This window comes from Myodes glareolus, chromosome 5 (assembly GCF_982192425.1).
Source record: "Myodes glareolus chromosome 5, mMyoGla1.1, whole genome shotgun sequence".
Taxonomy (NCBI): domain Eukaryota; kingdom Metazoa; phylum Chordata; class Mammalia; order Rodentia; family Cricetidae; genus Myodes; species Myodes glareolus.
This window is the reverse complement of record NC_142030.1, coordinates 33564985-33583072: the sequence shown is the minus strand read 5'-3', so window position 1 is coordinate 33583072 and position 18088 is coordinate 33564985. Positions and strand designations below refer to the sequence as shown.

The 18088-nt window shown below is 40.0% G+C and overlaps 1 protein-coding gene across 3 annotated transcripts in view; it reads right to left on the bottom strand.

The window, feature by feature from the left end:
• Parg (poly(ADP-ribose) glycohydrolase) overlaps positions 1–18088 on the bottom strand; it is a 98820-nt gene that overhangs the window by 1635 nt on the left and 79097 nt on the right. For all 3 annotated transcript variants that reach the window (XM_048421409.3, XM_048421411.3, XM_048421410.3), the window contains 2 exons: positions 11596–11701; positions 291–419 (listed from right to left, as the gene is read on the bottom strand). In XM_048421409.3, coding sequence (XP_048277366.1) covers positions 291–419; positions 11596–11701 — 235 coding nt within the window. The remainder of the gene's footprint in view (positions 1–290; positions 420–11595; positions 11702–18088) is intronic.

Sequence of the window (18088 nt, the reverse complement as noted above, 5' to 3'; positions counted from 1 at the left end):
AGATTGGCCTGGAACTAATGATCCTTTCAACTGGCTGGGATTCTAGGCACATACCACCATGTCTGGCTAGAGACCACACTCTAAGATGACAAACTTAAGTCAATATCATGACTGAAACTCTTCCAGGAAACAAAACCAAAGCTCTGCAGAACCTGCCTGCTTAAGTGCTCTGTCACTTCCCCAGCTCCAGGCAAGCCTTTCTTACTATGATCCACCAGACTTAGCAAGTGTCCCTCCTGGACCATACACATCCATCTAGATATTAAGTGTCAAGACTATCTCCTACTCACCAACATTCAGTTTCCTCTCAGTAAGGAAAGTGTGCATGTTGTAAATGTCTCTCATCAATTCTGCATCCCCAAAGGTGAAATAAACCACATCACGTTCAGCCGCAGCAGCTGCCAGTATCTGTATTAAGGCTACAGCAGAAAGAAGAGGCAGTTATGTCATGGCGCTTCCTATCAATATACCAGTAACTCTTTCAACCAGCTACAGAAGCTCATGTGGCACAGATTTATCCTGGATTAAGGATTTACAAACCCAATGCATATGTTATTAGGTACAGTGAACACAAGATAACACAAATCATGACTCCTAGGTATGCTTTGAGAATACCATTCAACTGCAGCAATCTCACAATTACCTTCTCTGGATCCTAAAAAAGCACACTTGATGCAGCAAACCAAGGCATAAAGGTAGTATTTATAATTACTTCTATTAATCTTGAATTATTTTTCTTTTTGAGCAATTAATAATTTTGTCACAGTCCTTCTTGGGAGGTTCTGATGAAGTCACTGACTGCTACAGGCTCTTCCCACACAGGCTAAGCATCCTGCATCCCTCCAGCACTCACTCATACCACCCTGCATCCCTCCAGCACTCATATCCACCTGTCCCACCACAGTGACAGTGTTCCTGAAGATGCTGAAATGAGTAGCCCCTGGTGCATTAGAACAACAACAACAATATACCCAAACAAACAAACAAACAAACAACAAACAAACAAACAAACAAAAACAACTGAGAGCTACTACCTCCAATCAAGGCTACAAACCTGCTATATTTTAGAAAGAGGAGAAACATTAACTTATGCTCCAATGGTCCACTAGGTAAATGCAGTTGCTGCCAAGCCTAACAGTCTGAATTCAATCCCCGCCCAGATGGCAGAAGTAAAAATTGGATCTCCGCAAGTTGTTCTCTGTCCTCTACATGTAGTGTATGCACACACACACAATTAATTAAAATTATAAATGAGTGTGCTATTTTTATCTTTTAAAAAAGTAAGGTCTTACTTTGTAGGTTCAGGTTGGCCTTGAACTCACAATCCTCTGCCTCAGTGACTTTCATGAGTGCTGGGATTAGAACAGTGTGCTACTATGCCTACTGCTATTATTTTTGACAAGGCATGTGAGGTTCTAAACACCACCCAAATCCTGTCCTGCTTTTTAAACCATATTTACTGAGCATCAACAACCTGGAGATACCATGACTAGGTTTCATTAATCTTATAATGTTGAAAGTAATTAATTTCAAGTTTTAATTAAAATTGTTCAACCAACTTATGCATACATTAAAGCTTCAGAAGGCCCAGTTTTAAAAGGTTCCTAATTAACCTTAAAGTGCATATAAAAAATGAAAACTAATGAATTGTCATCTTCTTCTACCAAAACAGACCATGTTTTCCTTTTTAGAGAGAATGAAAAGCTGGCTTAACATGCTAGGAAAGGGCCCATCAGTCGGTCTTGACCGCACACCTGCCTTTGTTCTAGTCACCCTATTGAGCAGACATACGCTGGACCAGGAGGGTTCGGAGACAAGCATCCATGTCAGTCCCTACCTCTGCTAGCTGTACTCAGCCACTTTGGCTTGGCTCTCTTGGCCTTGTTTTCTCAGTTACACAAAGGAGTTGAACTAAATGATCCTTAGAAACTCTCAGTTAGGATTCTCTAATTACTGTTACAATTTTTCTGCCTGTATCAGATGTTCAGACTATAACTACACAAATGAAATTTCTAGGAAGATAAATTAATCTTAAATACATCATTAAGTCGTTTTAATGATGTATTTTAAATCTTTTCATTGCTTATTTTATGTGCATTTAGTGTTGCCTGCATGTATGTCTGTGTGAAAGAGTCGGAGCCTCTGGAACTGGAGTTACAGATAGTTGTAAGCTGCCATGTGGGTGCTGGGAATTGAACTCGCGGTCCTTAGTGCTCTTAACCACTAAGCCATCTCTCCAGTATTTTAAATGGCACTATCTACTGCACTCGCTGTCTATGACAACTCCAAGGTCTTTGCAAACCTCGAGAATTAAACATTATGATTTAAGCGAATTCTCTTGCATTAGAAGTTAGATGAGAATAAATTTAATGGGATATGAGGACAGACGCCAAGTCTGTTATAAAAGCTTATAATTCTAGCTCAAGCATACATAGGTGCCAAAATAATCACTTAAATTAACCAAGGGAGCTTGATTTTAATTTTCTTTTTGGCAACCATGTTATACCATGAGGAAAACACAAATATGAATAAGCTTAAAAAGTAATTTACTGCATTCTGTTACAGCAAATGAACCAAACAAATATGGGTAAGATAGGACCAGGTGTGGAGGTGCACACCTTTAATAATCCCAGCACTAGGGAGGGAGAGTCAGGTGCTGCTTAGGTTCAAGGCCAGCCTGGTCCACAGAGCAAGTTCCCAGACAGCCAGTGCTATAGAGAGACCCTGTCTCACTGAAAGGTGTCAGATAATGAAAACTTGCTCATAGGTGGTGTCTGAGGCTGTCACAGGTAGTATTGGTAGTGCCTACTAATATGGAGCATATAGCAGATGAAATCTATTAAGGATGCACTCATTTAATTTTTACAGAAATAGAACAAGATAATTAGTATTACTGTCATTTTGAAAAAGGCTAAGTAATTGTCCAAAGACACCTAGAAAGAATGCAGCAGAGCTGAGATTTGAACCCTGTACTCTGACTCAAAACCCCATGCCCTTACCCATTATGCCTTTTCCAAGCTGCAACACAAAATCATTCTGCATGATGTCAAGCAGATTTCACCAGAGGTCAGAAACAAGGTTTTCTTAACCTGCTTATTTGCATTCTGAGTGTATTCTGGCAAGAAGGTTCAAATAGGACAATATGGAAGTACTGCCCAAGCCTTCCTACTGAACTCAGTCTTCTGAGCTCACACCCTTGGCTGCTCTGACAGTCTTCAGCTCTGCTTGTTAAACCCCAAGGTACATATGGTATCTACACCAAAAAGCACTCTTGTAGAACACCTCTTACATGCTGAGTCTTCCTGTCCCTGGCTACTACTGTGCTTAGTCTCGTCTTACCCGCCCTCTTCCTACAGATATCACTCAAGTTCCACCTCTACAGTCTACTGCTTTAAACAGTCTTTCTTCAAGCCGCCATTCTATCTGCAGTGCTCTAGCAGTTTTCTCACTCTGGCATAAGACACCTAACAAAAGCAACTGAAGGACAGAAAGACTCGTGTGGCTCCCAGACGGACAGTACAGCCAGCCCATCACAGTAGGGAAGGCAGGGGAGCAGCTGTATGCTCGGCTGCTCTCCTTTGTAGTCAGCCCAGCACCCTGGCCCACTGAACAGTACTGCCCATATTGAGGGTGGGTTTTCCACCTTAATTAACCTCAACTAGAAACCCCAAAATAGATCTGCCTAGAGGTTTCCATGGTGACCCTAAATCCCATCAAGGTTACTCAGATTAATCTAGGTTAACCATCACAAATGTCAGCTCTCATATCTAGATCCAGATCCAATGCAGATTAAATAAAAAGTGTACACACTGGTCTTAAATCTGGTTAGAATACGGAACTGGTAAATTGATAGCTGTGTGATGTCAAACTGACTACCCACTCTCTATGCCTTAGTATGTCACCTATAAAAACAAAAGGTCTTCCTAATAGGTTGTTGTGTGCTTATACAACAAATGACTAACTTACTGCCATGTCTGATGACCCATTAATAAACCTAGTACATCTAGAACATAGAATACACTCAATATATCACCTTACCTCACAATAAGAATATAATGATAATGTCTTTGGAGGAAGACAACTTCACCAGTCCTAACATATCCCTGTTGTGTTCCTTTGTGAGTCTGTCTACCAACCTCGGCTTCCCAGTTTTACGAAGAGGGTTACAAGAGTAGCTATGCAAACACAAAGAGACAATGCAACGATTCTTACACCTGACTAATCACCTTCAACTTAGACTATGAAACAAAGTGTGCAAGCCATTTCCAGACCCAGAAACCCAGCAGCATCTCTTATAACTGATAACAAACACTCCACTCATCCTTGACCTTGCACTATCATATAAAACAATGGGCCACAAAAAGAACAATGCAGGGATGTTACATGCATTCTTACTCAGGGGAAACTGAGACAGAAAAAGAAGTGTGGTCTATTCCCATAGAGGGAGCAAAGTACGAAGAAACCTGAGTGACAAAGTGAGGTAATCTGCTCTACAATCTATTTTCAGGATTCATCTTTCTGATGTTTACACCATAATTTCCACAACTCTCAATTAAAGGGTTATCAGGTCAAGTTAATTATAGCCTGGCAGAAAATGACTCACTGGCACTATCTTGTTACCATTCTTGATTATTAATTTTCCTGGAGTTTAGCTTTTTGTTGTTGTTTATGTTTTAAGACAAAGTCTTCTATGTAGCCTATGCTTACTGATTCACAGGCCATAGCTGCTCGAGTACTGGGATTAAAGACATGTATGTTCCTTCATGACTGTCTTGAGTTTAGCCATCTCGATTCTAAAATAGCAAAGAAATTAATAAAGCCATTATTAAGGTTTTATTTAAATGGACATAAGGATAGTCAAATAGAAAATAAATGTATACCAAGTTTCTGTATCTCATCAATCTTTCATTTAATATGTCAAGAAGAGACCCACTGGAAATCTCAGCTAATATACTGGGTATGTTCATTTGGTCTCATGGGTGGAATAGTATCCAAGATTAGAGTATTTCTATGGGATGTTTTTTTAAATCTTGGGCTATTCAACTGCACTGCGTATTAAGTCTGTAAATATTTAGTTCTAGTTCCTGCCATGTAGACACAGCCTGATGAAAACTAGAGGATGTGACTACCACACTGAGTTGCCTGCAAGAGGGAACCAACACACGTGTTGCAGAGACAGAGAAGCTGATCCCAGGATCTAATCATAAGGCCAATTCCATGAGGGCTTCAGCAGACAAGTTATTTAATAATCCCTTCTAGGTGGAAAGAAAGGCTCATGGTCAAATGGAAAGATCCTTCCCTCCTTTCTGGTAGAAGGTCAGGATTCTTTTCTTCTTCACTCTACCACTGATCAACACAGCATTTATAGAGGAGATGGGATCCTCTGATGTAGCTAAGACTCAAGTGGAGACTGAAAGGGGTGGAAGGAACTAGTCAGGTACAAATAAACAGAGTCTTAGAGTAAAGACAGGTCCCCAGAGGCTGCTCAGTAATAAACAGCTGTGCACAAACATTGGCACACATCTTATTTGTGAGTCACTTACTAGGCAAGGTTCAGGGATAGAAAAGAAACTGCACAGGACAATGGCATCAAACTCTTTGGTATAGTAAGCTAGCAATGGCATAATCTCTTAGGAGGCAAATAAATACCTTATGGAGATAGTAGAAAATAAACTAGAAGGGTATCGGAAGGAAACACCGACAAAAAACCACAAGCACGTTTGTTATGAAGCAAACAGAGCAGAAGGACAGGGGTTTCACTGACAGAATCCTTCAGGCATGGGTAAGTTCTATGCTCTTCAGAGACACCTTTTCAGGTGCCAACTAGTCAGCAATAGTTAAGTCCCACAGAGATGCTAAAATAAACTCTTAAAGTAGAAATGTCTTTATTCTTCAATTCTAATGCAGTAAGCCTAGGAAGAAACAAACTTACCTTTACTTAGAAATATCTTATGGCGCCCAGGCTCAGTGAACAGATTAACTCTCCATTTTTCTCCTGTCTTCCTTGAGTAAGAATACACTAACATTCTGGCAATGGTCTTTTTGTGGCTCTCATGTTTAGACAACATCTTAAAGGATAATTATGTTCAGAGATGTCTAGAGTATTTGTTATCAGAAATCCACTCAATCTGTTCTAATGGGGTATTAAAACAAACAAACAAACAACCACAACAACAAAACCACACCACCACCACCAAAACCACACCAAAAACAAAACAGCAAAAAGAGTTCTGCATGGAGGTACATACCTCTAATCCTAATAGAGGCAGGTGGATCTCTGTGAGTTCTGGGCTAGCCTGTTCCACACAGTGAGTTTCAAGTCAGGTAGGGTTTTGAGACACTATATCAAACCAAAAAGTCACAAAAGGTTTATAAAGCAAACACACAAAGCTGCTTCAAGCTCAAAAAAAAAAAAAAAGATAAAAGATCAAATAATCTACAAAATTATTAAGTGTGACCAGATATACTAATGACACAAAATGCACAAACTGTTTTACCTTTGAAGGAGCATTGGTGAAAGACAGGAACACCATACAAGTGGGAACAAATAAATCAGCTAAAACTTTAACAAAATAACAGCTAAGTGGGCACTCCAAGGTTAGGGGCATTTTAGGATACTGACTATACCCTACTTATGATGGCCTATGTCTCAGTAAACTCATTTCTGTTGAAAACATCCTAAAATTCACTCACTCATCCACTCTACTGAACGCCCTAGCCTAGTGCCTCAGCACAGTGGAGTTTTAGCAGTCACTGCTCATGACTGCAGTGCCTGGCAGCCGTGGCATCCTGCTGCTGTCCAGCACCATGAGTGCTGTGGGACAATGGTTTTACCCCATAAAAATTTGTTTCTTGTACTTGTTTAATAAAATGCTGATTGGTCAGTAGCCAGGCAGGAAGTAGAGGCAGGGCGACGAGAACAGGAGAATTCTGGGAAGAGGAAAAGTCAGTCTGGAGTCGTCACCCAGCTGCAGAGGAAGCAAGATGAGAATGCCTCACTGAAAAAGGTGCCAAGCCACGTGGCTAACAAAGACAAGAATAATGGGCTAACTTAAGATGTAAGAATTAATTAATAAGAAGCCTGAGCTACTAGGCCAACCGGTTTATGATTAATATAGACCTCTGTGTGTTTCTTTGGCACAAATGGCTGCAGGACCAGAGGGTACAGAAACCTCAGTCAACAATGAGAGTACTATTAGATCACATATCCTTAGCCTAGGAAAAGATCAGATTCGAGATCTGAAGCTGATTTTCTACTGAATGCCTGAAGAAACACTATGAGCCAGGGAACATCAGGGGAGTTCAGACTCACAGGCTCTTTCCTGAGTCTTCCAGAAAAACAGGGCCCAGCAGGCAGGAGGGCATACAGCCTCACTACTGGGACACAGTACAGCAGGTTATCTGTTGCTTCTGGGGCTTAGCATACAGCCCTCTGCTCTCCTAGTCCTAAGGCCACTGGTTGCCTGGGGCAGCAATTTTAATAAATGACACTGGATGGATTAAGAAATGAAAGTCTTCTCTTTATATTTTTCACAATAGATCAGGTGTGGTGGAGCATGCCTGTAACATCAGCATTTGGAAACTGAGGCCAGATCCTTAGTTCAAGACCTGCCTGGGCTACACAGTGAATTCAAGATATGCTGCTAGGGTACACAGGAAAACCTTGTCTCAAAAAATAAAAAAAAACCCACTGACTAAATAAAAGATTATACTAATGTACAACTAGAGAAGCTAATATTAAGAAGCTTCACAGTAAACTGAAAGAAACTTCACAGTAAACTGTGAAACTTGTGTATTATTAGGCAACATATACCTCAAAAATACTTGCTTCTATTTTTGATTAAAGATATAAGGGCTTAAGGATTTGCATACATCTGTATTCTCCATAAAATGTCTGGTAAGTTTTTGTTTTTACAAAAACAATATAATACATATAACAACAACCAAAAAAAAAACCCATACCAAAAAGCAAATATGTTATGTCTCTATTTCTACTTAGAGGAAACTGTGGTTATTTGTTATTGCACATATACAGATAAACATAAAGAACTACAGATTGTATGTGCACTGTTTTATATGCATACATAATTTAATTTTTAAAATGATTCACATGGTATGTTTGTTCACTTTCCATCTACGTATGAATATTCCAAAAACAACTTTCCATTTCAGCAGATGTATTTCTGTAATGGTTTAATGTGTAATATTTTATTTCATAAAAATCAAAGTATAAGTAGTGGTATAGTACTTGCCTAACATGCAAAAGGCCCTGGGTTTGATGCACAGCACAGTAAGCAAACAACGCTGAACAAAATCATGGTGTAGGCGACCAATATCCTACTGCAGGGCCTAATGACAAGTATTCTAATGACATTCAAGCAAGTGCATGGGAGAGAGCAAGAGTAACCCCTAAGACTGAATCTCAGTAGCTGAGAAAACCTCTGAACACTACCCCGAGGGACAAGCAAGGCTGCAGTGAGAGGAAGGATTTTTAAGCCACAAAGAAAAGGAAATAGATGAATGCGTTTAGAGAGCTTTTTACTGTGCAGCACAAATGGCTACGGTTTATGGCAAACCAGGTTTCTGGATTGATGACACGAATCTGGTCATTCATTTTATTTAAGAGAAAAACAGAAAAAAGAAGTATCTGTCACAAGATCAATAAGTCCAGAGTGAAAAACTGGTTTCCTCAAACAAATTCAGGAGGATAAAGAATTTCATAAAATAAATTTCACAAATTCCTTCTTTTGTCAATTTTAAAACATCAAAAAAATACGCCAGGCAATTTGTGTTTGAACTTGAAATGAGGGGACAAGAAAGGGTATTCCAAAGATATCACAAAAACGTGATCACCTAAAATTAATTCAATGTGGCATTTAACCAAAAATATGGAAAGAAAAACCGAGAAAAATGCCTGTAACACAGGCAATGAACACTTAACATTTTAAATTTATTTTTTGTTTTTTGAGACAGGGTTTTTCGCTGGCTGTCCCAGAACTCACTCTGTAGACCAGGCTGGCTTTGAACTCAGAGAATCGCCTGCCTCTGCCTTCCAAGTGCTGGGATTAAAGGTGTATGCCTTTTTTAATGTATCAGAATTGTTACTGACTAGAAGAACAACTATCTCAAGAATATGTGAGGAGGCATGAAAAAACAATTCACAAAACCAAAAATGTACAATAAACAGGAAAACTACTAAATAGCAGAGTAGCTGGAAACTGATACAGCTCACCATCCTGAGCTGTATCCTATAGATGTTCATCCTATAGACCCTCAGGGACAAGCTACATCAAGTATGAAAATATAACGGACACATATTCTAGGAGGTAATCTTACTTGAAGAAATTTATCCTGAGAAGGTAATTATGTGCAACTAAAAGTAAAATAGTGCACAAACCAATCGTACTGAGTAGAGAATCTCTGATCTGTGATATATATGTACATAGAACAGAATAATGTGGGACCATTAAAATAATTGACAATAAGTCTATACTTTCTGGTATTAAAAACTATCAGAATGCAGGTTTTAAAAAGGGGGCTATGGAATAAAATTATGGTGTGAATGCATTCATGTCAGATGGATACACCAAATTTTTTCATAAAGCTTTTCCTGTAGACCAGGCTGGCCTGGAACTCACAGCGATCTGCCTGCCTCTGACTCCTGAGTGCTGGGATTAATGGTGTGTGCCACCACTGCCCTCATAAAATTGAATGGCCACCAAAATGTTGCTAGTGAATTTGGTGATGTTTATATACTTGATGGCACTTTTCTGGGTTTCGGAACAGTGACTTTTACGAAATAAGCTTTTCATTGTGGGGATGATTCTGCTGCGACAGACACACCTGTTTCTTTCCTAATAAACTGGGTTTTATCTGTGCCTAGTTTGGCTGTCAAGGGCAGCTATTCCTTATGTTTGCCATGACTGTTCCTACTGCTTCCTTGCGACTCCCAGCTGGCTCTTAGTACTATGTTCCTGGAGGAAGCACAGAAGACACTGCTTTAGGTTAGTTTTTGTGGTACTAATGAGGTACTTCAGATAACCCCAACTGTCTTGATTAGTTCTTTGTCGATTTGAGGCAAGCTAGAGTCAAGAGAAGAGGAAACCTCGATTGAGAAAATGCCTTCACCGAACTGGCCTATGGGCAAGCCCATGGGGCATTAAAAAAAAAATTGATTTGTGAGGGTCCAGTTCACTGTGAGCAGGAACACTCCTGAGCAGCTGGATGCTATGGGAAATCAGGCTGAGCAAACCATGGGAAACAAGCCAAGACGCAGCACCCTTCTATGGCCTCTGTCTCAAGGTTCTTGCCTTGAGTTTCCACCCTGAGTTCCTTCAACAATGGATTGTGATGTACATGTGTAAGCTGAAACAAACCTTTCCTCCCCAAGTTGCTTTTGGTCAGTGTTTTATCACAGCAATAGAAATCTTAACTAAGACACCAACCCCCTAGAGAGACCAAGTTCAGCCATATGGGCAATGATTTAATCAGCACGCCTATGTAATAAAAACCCACTCTAAGCACTGAAAGTGAACAGAATTTTATGGCTGAACACATTGATTTAAGTTGTCAAAGTTCCCAACTGTCTCCCAGGCTTTATCCTAAGTTTATCTTTTCTGTTCAAAGTATGGCACTTAAACAATTCTGTGTGTTATTCCAGTGAATTTTCAAATTTGAAGGGATCAGGAGGCAAAGTGCAGGCAGCCTGGGACTCCCCTCCCCCCCGCCCCAGCCTATGACTATAGTCTGAATAAAGGCAGCATGTAGAAGATGTTGCCCTAACCTGTACTCATTCCAGGAAGGTAAGTGTCAGAACTGTAATATGGAACTTGTAGTTTCTGTCAGACCAGCTGGGATGAAATGGAGTAGTGTTCACCCTTAGCTAATGACACGACTACTTTCTACATTTAATGCTTTCAAATCCAGTAGATGTAGATGCTATCACTGTAAAGGGCCAGTAGCTTTGCCAATGGTGTTCTGCAATGTCTCATCCTTCGTGGGAATCCAAATGCCTCCTGGTCTGTGCTACTCACGCAGCTCCCCTAGGCTGTATTCCCACTGTGCTGTACGTATCAGAGTATCAGCCACCACATCCACATTTCCCCTTGCCTTCCTGTTGTACACTGGGCTGTGACTGTCAAGAAGAAGGACCACATCTTATTTCCCTTGTATTCTCAGTACCCACAGCATGGCATTGGTCCAACTGGTTAGTGAGGAAGTTCAGTGAGTAGCAATGCCCAAAAGCATCACTCCAGTGAGCAAAGCACTGCGGTGGGCAGGCATCTGGTTTGAAACTTCAGAGCTAGTGTCACAGTTTTCTTTCCCATGACCTTTCTACATTGAGCTAAACACTATGGGATCTGGTTGACCAGAGAGATAAGCAACCTCTGCATGGAAATAGTAACCAGAGCTAAGAATTCCTTCTGACACAGCAAGAAAAAGAGGATGATGCCAAACATTCTTTTCCATCCTTAGACTTTTATAGCCTCCAGTGACACACCACTAGATTGGACTTCCGAGACAGATTAACTCCTCTCTTCTGCCCTCTTACTCTAGTCAGCAAGCTACTGTCTTTGTCTACAGTGACTGACTTACCTTTTAACCGAGCATCACCCCCAAAGGCACCACAGCCCCAGTTTCCTGTGGCCACTGCAGAAAGATTCTCGGGAGGAACTCCAGGACGGAGAAATCCACAGTAAGCCTGCAGGATAAAGAGATACCACAGTCCATGAGCAACCAGACACCAACAGCAGCCACCGTGGGACGGGCTGCGATCAGCATCCACTGTCAAGTTTTTGTTCTTGTTCCCATTTTTCTTAGGACCAAAATAATAGAAAAGGAGTAAGATGGGGAAGACAGTAAAGTGAAAAATTCTAGTTTTTTTTTAAATGTAACTGTAGTGTGAGTGCAAAATCCCTCAGACTACTAAGTTTTAGCTGCTCTATCCAACTGAAATGAGTAGGAATGGGACTACTAGACAGATGTCAAGAACCCCTTGACAAAGCACCAGAAATGAAAACTCCCAACAAGCCCTATTCCACACTTCTGTAGACTTCTATCAGTGCTTTTGACTTCCATGAAGTCAAAGTTAATTAAGTGCTTCCCTGGGCTTGGAGCATCAGAGTCAGTTTTACAGGTTCTGCCTTTTTACATCCAGATAAATAAGACACCGGAGTTAGACTAAGACCACAGCTTTCAAAGGGATTCTTATATTCTGAGACGAGAACAAAACAGCCGTTAAGGCCTCCCTCAGTCCCAGTCTCCAGTTTCACGGCTCTGTTCTAAGCTAGACTACTTAAACATTTGTCAGCAAACCCCCAATCCACAAAGCACCATGTATCCTACGGGTGTTGGGAAAGTAGTAACTAAATGAAAAGCTCATTTTGGACACAAGAAGACCCTGGTTTAAGGTCTCCACGTTTCTGATTTTATTTCTTTGTTATCAGTCATGTCAGTCTTCCTACCTCAGATGAGGCAGAGGCTTAACAAAACAAATCTCTAGGTTCTCTCAGGTATCAACCAAAGACAAAAACATTTCAACTCAAAGAATCCTCTGTGACAATGTCCCTAGAGAAAAAGCAAGGATAAAGAGAGTCGCTTCTCTGAAGCGAAATACAGTAAATCTGAAGAAATACAGTAAATCGCTCTCTTAAGTCTCCACGAAGGTAAAAAATGTATCTTACACACTGTCTGGACGGATTAACAAGGCTATTCCTTCTACTCCTTCCAGGCTATAAATCCTGATGGTTATTAGCTATACGTTGTTGTTAAAGCGTTATTCAATACCAAGGTACAGAGCCCATAGAAGAATGCACAGATTACATACATAACCAGATGGACTGAGTCTCTGAAATCCCTTTCAGGTCGACATTATGAGAGAGCACTATTTGTTTTCGACAGGTTCTTCAAAGATGAAGAATCTGACATTCACTACATGAATGTGAGGGAGAACAACCCTGTCAGAATAAACAGAACTGCCACTGTTTCCTGTCATTTTGTCCTAACATGCCTAAACTAAGTGAGTTCTCAGCCTTTCAAGTTTATGCTTTTGTCTTATATTATTGAGTGATTTCAGTCTCTTCCCTGCTATTGTAATCATCCTGCAGGAGAGATAACACTAAAGACAGACACTTGTGTTTCTCCCTTTGGCCATCAGAATATTCAAACAGTGGACCCTAAAGTCCTCCAACTTCCCCAGGAATCTCATGCTGAAGGAAGGAAAGGGCTAAAGCCCAGTTACAGCAAGAGGAGGAACTTGCCTACCAGAAGATTTCGCACACTTCTAACAATTTATCGGACAACTCTGAATGGCAGATGAGCAATGACAACAATGGATCAATGATGAGTGGAACCAGGGCTGCTTACTTATATATACCCCCTGCTCTATTTAAAACTAAACCTCGTATCAAAACCCTTACTTATTTCCATTCCCAACATGGTTACATTTAACACATTTTTTTCCCTGTTTTTCACTACAATCTCTCTCTCTCTGTTTTTTGTTTTTGTTTTTGTTTTTTTTTTTTTTTCTGTGTAGCTTTGGAGCCTGTCCTGGCACTCTCTCTGTAGACCAGGCTTGCCTCGAACTCACAGAGATCCTTCCTACTTCTGGCTCCTGAGTGCTAGGATTAAAGGCGTGCGCCACTACCGTCTAGCTGAAGCTGTCTCTTCAGAGTACTGGAGATGGATGTTTGAACCTAGTGTGTCTAGACAGACAGATGTTAGGACAGTGGTTCTCAACCTTCCTAATGCTACGACCCTTTAATAGAGTTCCTCATGTTGTAGTGACCCCCAACCATAAAATTATTTTTGTAGCTATTCTTAACTATTTTTGCTACTGTTATGAATCATAACGCAAGTGTCTGTGTTTCTGATGGTCTTAGGTGATTCCTGAGAAAGGGTCTTTCAACACCAGAGGCTGCAACCCACAGGTTGACAGCCACTGCCTTAGAAACTCTAAAACTGTCTCTAAATAACTGGGGGTAAAGTCATTTCAATGAGCAAAAATAGCTTAGTTTAGTGATGTCCAGGCTTAACAATGGAGAGTTTAAAACACTTAAATTATTAGAAGTAACAGCTAACATAAAATGTATCTTCTAGAAAAGTGCACTTGGAAAAAATGGCCACAACAAAAACTCTGAAACTGAATTTAAATGCATTTAATGATTTTTATCAAATATTATTAGATAAAACTTGTGAAAAATAATTAGATAGAAACTAGATTATTTAGAATTACATACTAGTATATACAAAGGACTGGTTAGAATGACTAAATGTAAATACTCTCACTTTGCTAAGTCAGGCATTTGTAAATCCAGTAGTACAGTAGTCTCCCAGCAACCTTTAGGGGAGTGTAACAGGATTACCACCAAGGATACCAAAGTCTACTTGTGTTCCAGACCATGCACTATTATATGGCCTACACAACCCTCCAGCATTCTTTAGAGTTTAAATCATGTCTGTCTCTGCAAACAGCTGTTACCAATGTGTGAATTAACAAGTAATAACATAAAAAATCTATACATGTTCAGAATGGATAAGTAAAATGTTTTCAATATATATTTTATTGAGTCTACGGGTGCAGAATCCAACAGAGATGGAGGGCAAACTTAAGTAAGATGTCTGAACCCCCTTAGATAGTTTGTCCAGGAATGTCCCTTCTGTAGGAGGTTAGCAAATCCCAGAAGTGTTGAAATTCTTTCACCCTTCACAGCAGAAATAGAACTTAACACTGGTGAGAAAAAAGAGATTAAAAAAGGGACGCAATCTCAGAATTTGTCAAATCCTCACTCCAGAAAGTTGTTAGGAGTTCTCCACAGCACAATATTGGTGAATACTTTCCACCCCCAACCAACACTGCAGTGTTTGAGGAAACTGGCAGAGAAAAGAAAACTAACTTGAACTCCAGTCTTGCACTGACTTTTGGTTTCCTGATATGCTTCAACACAGAAAGTTATTCATCCTAATAAATTACTGAAAAAGAGGAAAGCATTCATACCGAAGGAGACTAAGAAGAAATCAACAAACACTTATATGCTAGAATGAGATCAGATGAAGAAAGGGAGAGAGAGGAAAAGAGAAAGGTAACCTTGGATTCCTAAAGGCCCCAAAGGGGAATGTTGAAAACAATAAAAAGTAAAAGAAAAATACTGGCACCTAGAATTAAAAACTAGAGACTGATCAGGAAAGAGTGAAGACAGAGATGAGGGGAGGAAACAGGAAAGTGAGGAAGAAGTGAGAGAGCAGGGAGTTGACAGACAGAGCTGGTCATGGAGTATCTGGCAATAACATGTACACACAGACACATAAGCACTCTGACTTCATGGGCATTTGTATTCAAGAAGATACATGTTAAGAAATAATGCTCTTGTACACTGTAAAGATTTATCACTTGTATTAGTTTAATAAAACATGGATTGGCCAGTAGCCAGGCAGGGAATAGGTGGGGCGAGCAGACTAAGAAAATTCTGGGAAGAAGAAAGGCAGAAAGTCAGTCACCAGCCAGATGCAGAGAAAGCAAAATAAGAATGCGGCACTGAGAAAAGGTATCAAGCCACATAGCTAAACATAGATAAGAATTACGGGTTAATTTAAGTTGTAAGAGCTAGTTAGTAATAAGCCTAAGCTAAGAGGTCAAATAGTTTATAATTATTAAAAGCCTCCTGTGTTTTCTTTGGGACTAAATGGCTATGGGAAAGGGCGGGATAGAAACTTCTGTCTACAGATACAGTCTATGTTTCACTATCATCCAAACATATATTTTCCTCTAGATTAATAATTATTGTTCCTGAAGAATTGCTTATTTATATGAAGTTAACCTATCATACTAGTTTAATCTAAACTAATGAACAGTTGATATAGAGGTTTTTGGTATTCTGTGGTTTCTTAAAAAGACTCTTAATTTTTTGGAAAAGAGAATAAAATTATATTACTAAAGAGCCTTAAAATCCTTTTCTACTCAGCCATAACATACTCTATAAAGCTCTGAGTATCCAGGTGTATGAAGACACTGACTGGTGTGTCACATCACAGAGAAAACTGGGACGTCAGTAAACTACTTAGAACTAGGGTAGTTGTTAAGCCAGAGCTTATCAACCCCAACAATTATAAACATTTTTTCATGATGATAAGAAAACATGAGAGATTTTAATACAGTCAGATGAAATAGATGATAAAATAGGAGATAATGGGTAATTTTTGGGTACATTTATATGGGACATTATTATGTGGGAAGACCTACTATAAAAAACCGTTAGAAAGGGAGAATTATGGATGGCTTTTTTGTCTTTGAAATAACTATATGGTAGCAGACAGTTTATCCTACTTCTCACTTATTTTGTCTATGTGTACACGCCAGTGAGCATCAAGGTATGCTTGTGGAGTTCGGGGACAACTGGGAAAATCAGTTCCCTGATTCTACCATGTGGACTCTAGGGTTCCAACTCGGGCCACTGGAACTGGTGGCCAGTGTCTTTACCTCAAGATATCTTACCAGTCCAGTTTCTTGTATTTTTAAATGAATATAAAATGAAAGAAGTCAGTTGAGTTCAGTTTTCTTATTTGTAAAATAATAAAAAAATGGATCAGATTATCTTCATGGTTTTTTGGTTCTATGTTACTAAGAAAGCTAAAGGAAAACTTTCTAGATATGATACATTTCAAACTAAGATTCTAAAAAAAGAAATGTGACATAGACTTTGAGATTATCAATGATCAGATACTAAACTTCTTAGAAATATCAGCAGAAAGTACTGATTGGTTTTGTTAGAAAGCTTTGATTTAGTAATAATCCCACTCCGAATATGGATCCCAACAAGAATCAGTAAAATAGGAAACAGTTGCAATCAACTTTGTTCAATTTCTATCCCAGAAGGCTCTAGGAAATGTATTCATAGTGTAACCTCACCTAAACAAGAATATGAGGACACATACAACATCTCATTGGCATCTCATTCTTCCCTTGCAGAGACATCTGACATTTTTACAGGCTAGAGCCACAAATCTTTCCATCATCAGTGTCTAAAATGTCAACCAGCTGATCTCGCACAGAATCAACAACACCTTCCCAGTGTCACCTGGACAATAACACCTTCCCAGTGTCACCTGGACAACAACACCTTCCCAGTATTACCTGGACAACGTGAGACTGACTCCTGTGTTTGGCAGAGCAGCTCTTCTTGCGGGTCCTGACGTAGGTCTAACAGGACAGGTGGAGCCTGCATGGAGTGACCTATTCTAGAGGTTTTTATTTCAGGGGTCATCTGCTCAACAACACTTAGTGGCAAACAGGATGCTAGAGGTAGGACGCACACACTGCATTCTGGTTGCAGACTTTGATGCTTGATTAGAAAATGCACTACTCTCCCACCCTATCTTCCAAAACGGATGCAAAAGATTTATGCAAATTATACTAATGTGATCTAATATGTTTGTTCTAAACTTACGTTCACAAAACATAATGAAATATAATACAGTATTTCCTCCAATTTTACCCCCCCACACACATCTTTTGGTTTTTAGAGACAGGGTTTCTCTGTAGCTTTGGAGCCTTTCCTAGAACTTGCTCTTGTAGACCAGGCTGGTCTCGAACTCACAGAGATCTACCGGCCTCTGCCTCTTGAGTACTGGGATTAAAGGTGTGCTTCATCACCATCTGGCTGCCTCTGCCTCTCACATAAAAGGGAAGTACAGCCGGATGGTGGTGGAGCATACCTTTTAATCCCAGCACTCGAGAGGCAGAGGCAGGTGGATCTGAAGGCTTGAGATCTAGATCAGTGGTAGGATACTTGCCTAGCACATGCAAGGTCCTGTGATCTCCTTAGCACCATGAGACAAAGAAAAAGAAAGGAAGTAGGAAAGGCAAAGGAGGAGAGGGGAAGAGAGAAAAGAGAAAAAATAAAGGTAAGCAGAAGTCAGAAGAACATGGATTTAAACCCTGGCTTGGTCACTGGCCAGCTCTGTGCATGGAGCAAGTTACTCATGTCCTGGGGCTTCGTCTATCTCTAATTAGAGGTGAGAACAGCATCACTTGTCTTTTGCAGTGATTAGGATTAAAGCAGACCATGCGGTCTTGTATGTCTAGTAAGATGGA